The following is a 7176-nucleotide window of genomic DNA, read 5'->3' on the forward strand; positions in this document are numbered from 1 at the left end:
CGATAAGGAAATGCTTCAACACACATCATTTCTGCATACACTTCAACCTTACCATCAATACTGCTTGTTTCTCCAATCAACAATGCTTCCAAGGGATCTTTGGTTGAAGAGTTAATCAACTCCTCTTGCACTACAAAGTCAATCACATCGATAAAATTACAGTGAATAGAATCATCCAAAAGCTTTAAGGCTTGATTCATGTTGAATATCACCTTCTCATCATTTACTCGCATGGTGATCTCACCCTTTTCTAAGTCAATGAGGGTTTTTACGGTAGCTAAGAATGGTTGTCCCAAAATAACGTGTTCCAATCTACCTCACAGTCTAACACAATGAAATCAGCTGGGAATATGAATTTATCTACCTTCACCAAGACATCTTCTATAATCCCTTTTGGATATGAGATACTTCTGTCAGCAAAGAGCAATGTAACAGTTGTTGGCCTTGCTTCACCCAAATTTAATCGATTGAAAACAGTTAGAGGCATCAGGTTAACACTTGCTCCCAAATCGCGTAGAGCTTTTCCATTGAAGTGTTTGCCTATATTGCATGGAATATAAAAACTGCCCGGATCTCTCAATTTAGGTGGGAGGTTTTGCTGCAGGATGGCACTACAATCTTCAATAAGGGCTACTGTTTCAAATTCACCAAATCTCTTCTTCTTGGAGAGAACATCCTTGAGAAACTTAGCATACTTAGGCATCTGCTCTGATGCTTAAGTGAACAGGATGTTGATGTGTAATTGCTTAAATATGTCTACAAATTTCTTGAACTAGACATCTTCATCTTTCTTTCTAAACCTTTGAGGAAAAGGAAGTGGTAGCATCTGTGTAGAAGGAAGAGGAGGAAGGAAGAGGAGTTGTCTTCCTCTTTTTATCATCAACCATTTCACCTTCTACATTTTTCCCTCAAACTACATCATTGAGATTTTCTTGTTTGTTTCCTTTTCTTGGTCTCTTCATCTTCTATTATAGCACCTTCTTCTGAAAGATCATTTGTATCAAGATCAATCACCACACCGTTAGTGATGTCTTTGTTGGTCTTACTAGGCCTCGGAATTTTAGGTAGTTGTTTTCCACTTCTTAAACTGATAGCTTTGCACTCTTCATTACCATCCCTTTTTGGATTGGGAATGGTATCACTTAGAAAGCTGTTTCTTGTGAGTACATTCATTTGTGAAGCCAGTTGACCCATTTGGACCTTAAGATTCTTGATAGCAGTTTCATGGAGAGAGAAGGTTGCCTTATTCTTAGCCCTTGTAGATTCTTGGTTTGCTAGTAACTGAGCAAACATCTTCTCAATTTTGGGTTCCTCCTTTTGAGGATGCTGATGTTGCAGTTGATGTTGTTGTGGTTGGCCATGAAAACCAAGAGGCCCCATTTGTTTAGCACTAGATGATAATATTTGTGGCAGGTTCAAACTTGGCCCATTTAACCATGAGAAATTTAGGTGATTTCTCAAATTTGGATTGCAGGTTTGAGAGTAAGGGCTTCCTTGTGGTCTTCACTAAACATTATTCGTATAATTGACTGTCTCTAAGGTTTATGGCCACTGATCAGAATGATGTTCCTCATTACAATGGTCACAAGTATATCCTGGAGCCTGAAGTGCATGAATTCCTGCAGCATTTCCCTTCTTAATCTGCAATTCTAGATTGTCAAATCTCTTAGAGATCGCTTCAAGTTGCGATGCAATATCTCTTGATGATGAAGAGCTAGGCTCCTTATATCTCCCAGAACTTCGCCTTCTCTTGTTATATTGTTGTATAGTGCTAGACACCACCTCCTCATACAATTCACATAGCTCATGTACCTTCATCTTTCTGATTCCTCCAGTTGAAGCGGTATTCAGCATTGTCACTATCTGATCATTCAACCCATTCCAGAAGGCTTCCATTAGAACATATTTCTTTTACTCATGATTTGGACAATTTCTCCACATATCCTTAAATCTTTCCCAAGCCTCGTAGAATAACTCATCCGGATGCTGCTCAAAAGAAAGCAATTCACCCCTTAATGTAGCACATTTGCCTCTTGGAATAAATCTAGCCTTGAACTTAGATACAAGCTCATCCCAAGTCTTAATTGGGTGTTTTGGCAGAGAATTCAACCATGTTTTCACCTTGTGAGATAACGACATGGGGAACAATCTTAATCGCAGTGCATCTTTAGTAACCCCATTTTGTTTGAAGTTCTCACAAACCTCTATAAACTTGGTCAAATACTCATTCGGATCATCATTAAAATTTCCTTCAAAAGTATCCATCATCCCCAGTAGTTGAATCATAACAGGCTTGGTTTCAAAATTCCTGGCTTGAATGTCTGGTAGCCGGATACTTGAATGAAAAGTCTACCCTTCTTTATCTAAATAGTCATCCAGAGTGTACACGTCATTCTCATCTTCTTCCGCCATGTTTTCTTGTGGTTTTGTTTCAAGTGGTGGTGGTAGAAGTAGCTGGGATTGTTGTTGAAGCTCCGGTGTGTTTTTAGTTTCTCTTGAACTGGATTCTTCTTCAGTAACTTCTTCCAAAATAACTTCCATTCTTCCTTGCATGCGTCAGGGGTTACCTGCGCATTCAAATCGAAAAAAAAAGTATCAAACTTATCAAGAGAAATGAACTAGATAAATACTACTACTGCTGCCTATAACTATCAATACAAATGCCAAAAGAAACTTAAGCGTTAGTCTCCGGCAACGATGCCAAAAACTTGTTCACGGATTAGCTAAACCGCAAGCAGATGGGTTGCAAGTAATATAAAAAGTATCATTCCCTCAGAGACTAAGGATAGATGAGTTGAAAATCATGATTGTGTTCTTGATTAGGTTAAGTGAGACAAATGTTGTAAAAGAGTTTGTGAAGTGAAATTAGGAACGCAATGATTTAAGGCAGTATAAAATCAACTTGACCTTGAAACAATTAAGAGACTAGGGTTATTCTTCACTAAAATACTTCATGAAACTAGATTAATCACTTAAGTATTGCTTAACAATAAGTTCAGTTAGTCGGGGTTTGTAGAATTTATTAAGCTTTCTCAAGTCAAAACCAAATGTTTGCAGTCACAATTAAAACATAGCAATCTCTTGCATTTGTTTGAAAAGGTTGCACTTTGAAAATTAAAACCCATTTAGTATATGCTAGGTTAACGGATATATCTCTGTTCTATCAACAAACCGTCTATTTACTCAGTTAAATTTCCGGACTAGCATGTTTTTACCAAAGTTCACAGATTAACTTAACTTTCTCAAGTTGAACTAATCAAACATTCAATCCCAATGATGGCCAGACATAAGGAAGCATTAAGCTCGAGATAAAAACAACTGAACATTATCAGTAACACTCAAGAGATAGTAAAACCAAGTCTCAATCTATACAATAGATCAAAATAACCCTAGAAAAATGGATTTAGCTATACATACTGAGTAAAGAACTACAACTATAAAAGTAGCTAGTAGTCATAGCAGAAACAAAAAGGGAAGAAGAAGAAAATTGAGAAAAATCGAGTGACAAGCTTCGAATCTCTTCTAGCTTCGAGCCCAAAGATTCCAAGCCTCCAAAGCTCTAAACTCTAGCAGAGCAAGCCTCCAAAATTGCCCCAAAGTCGAAGTGTCCCTAGAAAAATTGAGTATCCCCATCTATATGCCCTAATTTTTAAGTTACATCATAAAAAGCACAGTTGTGAGGGGTCAGGCGTCGCGGTGCCTTTTACAAAATGGCTTTGCTGCAGTGGCTTCGGCACCGCGGCAGATGTGATCATCAACCGTGGGGGATTACACCGAATAGGGATTCCTTCGAGATAGCTTGGACGACACGGTAGATTTGATCAGGCGCTGCGGTGCCTCACACAGAAATGCACTCCTTCCTCTCTGTTAGAGCCGCCGTGGCATTTGTTCCCATGGGCCCCGGCGGATGGTCTCTTTTCAGCTCTCTACTTCTGGCCTCTATTCCTTACTTTCCTCAGGCTTTTTTCCTGCAAAATTGACTTCCAAACCAAATAAATAAAAATAAATAAATAAACACTAAAACAAGTTGAATAAGCGGGAATTTTGAGAGGCTATCAATTATCTCTCCAATTTAAGTCTTTAAAGCTAAGGTTTTGATGATTAAAAGACTAAATTAACTATAAAAAAAAACTTTGTTTTATAGGAAGCTCTGGTTTGTTAAAGAAAAACAGAGGAGAACAAAGTATGGAATGATCGATGAAGACATCGATAATCATGCTGTAAGGAAGGGTTGATTTATTGATCAACTGATCAATAAATGAAGTATGTGGAGCAAAAGAAAGAAGTTGGAAGGAATATTATTGATAAGCTAATCGATCATTCAATTATTGATCAACACATCAATCAACAGCAATGTAGAATCACAGTCAAGTCCAGCATATGGATAAGATTATCGAAAAGCTGATTGATAAATTATTAATCGATCAAATGATCGATAAACCAAGTCAAGTACGTACTTTTACTTAACATTTATCGATAATTTATTATTCAATGACTTGATCGATAAATTTAGTGTTTATACAGGTTAGATTTGGAAAAACCCTATCAGTTATCGCAACCCTAGCTCGATAAAACTGTTCCCCTATTCTTGCACAATGGTCTAATATCTGACTATTCTATTAAATTCCTCACCTCTTTCTACTCGAAATCTATCCTTAAGCATCCTCAATCTCTACCGTACTCTTCAAACACTCTTTTTACCAATCAAACTCTCAAAATCCTTTGGTATATCAAAAATGGTGAGGGTTAAACAACCTGGAGGTGACCGAGAAGAAAACACGAAAAAGCTAACCCAGTCCAAAGAAGTTACTACTCCTACGACAAAAAGGAGATATAGACCCAAAGTGAGGCAAGAGCATTTGAAGAAAAAGGGAGTGCTTAAGATCAGAGAAAACCAAGCCAAAGGAACTGGGCAACCTACACTGTAGAGACGATCTCCACGCTCAAAATCCAAATTACCAGTTGTGACCGAAGAATCTAAAACAGAATCCGATGATGAAGCCTCAGTTCAGAAAGCTGTGGAGTCTGCGTTACGAATTCCTATTCCTAAACAACCACGACACAAGAAATAGAGAACATGAGAGGGTGTGTCTCAATAGTCTTCTAGCCAAGGTATACCTTTCAAAGCATCTAAATTCTTGGTTGGAAATTTAGATCAAGGTATAAGCCTGTTAAAGTTCCAAGCTGATTTTGCAACTCAAAAATTCTGTCCTGTGGTCTCAGTAAATTTGGGCAATTTGGAAAAGAATGAGAAGATCAAATTAGATTTGAGTAACCCTCTGTAACACTATTCTAGCTGGCTGAGTATTAGTAGTGAATACTATCCTGAAGTGGTCAAGAGATTTTATTGTAATATGGAATCTGTAGAAGAGTATGATGACCAAGATAATTTAGTGCATAATTATCTCACAACAAAACTCAGAGGAAGAACCATTACTCTCACTTTCGCCAGGATAAATGAACTTTTGGGAAATTCAAAATTTGTCAAAGGAGGGGATATGAATGACATAAAAGTATATAAGATTTTGAATGCAGAGTGATAGCTACCTAGGAGAGTTGAACTTCCCACCGAAACAAATGTGTGATTATTACAGAATAATCCACTACATTTATTCTAGGGGCATGGTGAACAAGTCTGGTAGTTTTTTACATTTAAATCAGGATGACTACCTACTGTTAGCAGGATAATCAGTGGAGAAAAAATCAATATTGGAGCCTTAATCTGTAGTGAGATGAAGGATTTCACCCTCAATAAATCCAAATCCACACCCATCCCCTATCCTCAGCTAGTCACATATTTCCTCTAAGCACACAACATTGTACCATTCGAGCCTGGAGAAGTCAAAGTAAAAGTTCCTACATTTGGAATTAACCAGCTTAATAAGATGAAGATTCTGGTGCCCTTTTGGTCTTTACAGAAATTGGCAAGAAAAGAGAAAGGAAAATAGCCAATGGCAAGTGCTTCAAAGGGCCAAGATGAAGCTGAATCTTCTGCAAAAGCTTCTCAAACCTCGGGCCCCTCATTTTATGGCAACACTATTCGCAATTTATTCCAAACTAAGCTAAAAGAGTTTAAGAAAAGACTGTATACCACGGCTAAAGACTATAGGGAAATTTCAGATAAGAAATTTGATGGACTCTCTAAGATATTAGATTTTTATTGTCAAGCCATGGTAGTCTTGGAAAAAGAGGTCTCTCAGAGGTTTGATTATGTTGAAAGGGAGATCAGAGACTTAAAAGGGATGGTAGCCTCTCCCTGCAACAATTTCTCTGTACCAAGCACCTCTTTTAGCTTTGAGGATCTCTTATCTCACCCACCATCTCCTCCTTACCCTGAACCTGAACCACCTACATCACATATATCTACTTCTCCTACTTCTACTTCACCATCTATACTTTCCACCTCTCCCACTCCTCCTCCTACTACCCTAGCCATTATCACAGTTCCTCAGCCTAGTCCTTCTCTACCTCTTCTACCCATATCTTAGGTTGTCTCTCCACTCTCTTAGATTCCCCCTTTTCCTATCTCAATCACCTTGCCTACTGCTTCTACTTCTTCCCCACCTTCTGGTGCTGACAAAAAGGGGAGAAGGAATCTGTTTAGTTTAGTTCTTATTTTATTGTGTTTTCATGTTTTTCTGTTATTTATGTTATGATTCATGTACTTTTGATATGTATAATTTGAATTCTAGTGTTTAACTGTTATCAGTTGTGTTTAAACATTATTAGTGGTGTATTTCTGCTAGTTTTGTGATCTCTCATAAGTCTTGGCTGATTTTGTGATCTGATTTACATTGATATATGATTAATCCTACACCTTTGTTTTGTCATCATCAAAAAGGGGGAGAATGTTAGATTTAAGGTTTTGATGATAACAAATTAAGGAATCTGTGTTTCAGTAAGTTGATCGATCACCTCATCAATTAAGGGTTATCAATCACATGGTAGATAAAGTTCTTGTGTAAACAAATAACTTAGCACAATTGTTAATTGATAACTTGATAGATAAATCAATTTGTATGTGTTGATCGATCAATTGATCGATCATTGTTAATACTGTTTCGTATAGAAGTCTGCAGAAAATTATCAATCAGTTGATCGATAATCCAATAATCGAACAACTGACAGATAATGGGATATAATTTTTGGTAAGCATTTATCAATCACATGATCGAT

At 37.4% G+C, this 7176-nt stretch overlaps 1 protein-coding gene across 1 annotated transcript; it reads right to left on the reverse strand.

The window, feature by feature from the left end:
- Window positions 1–277: 277 nt before the first annotated feature.
- LOC114720049 (uncharacterized) lies at window positions 278–703 on the reverse strand. The gene has a single exon (XM_028905684.1). It carries the CDS (start codon window positions 701–703, stop codon window positions 278–280), a length of 426 nt encoding a protein of 141 aa, XP_028761517.1.
- Window positions 704–7176: the final 6473 nt, after the last annotated feature.

This window comes from Neltuma alba, unplaced genomic scaffold (assembly GCF_004799145.2).
Source record: "Neltuma alba isolate B1F8T4 unplaced genomic scaffold, ASM479914v2 tig00000307_pilon, whole genome shotgun sequence".
NCBI classification, from domain to species: Eukaryota; Viridiplantae; Streptophyta; class Magnoliopsida; order Fabales; family Fabaceae; genus Neltuma; species Neltuma alba.

Coding starts and splice junctions, on each gene's coding strand:
- LOC114720049 (XM_028905684.1), bottom strand. CDS start 703: ATGCCTAAGTATGCTAAGTTTCTCAAGGATGTTCTCTCCAAGAAGAAG.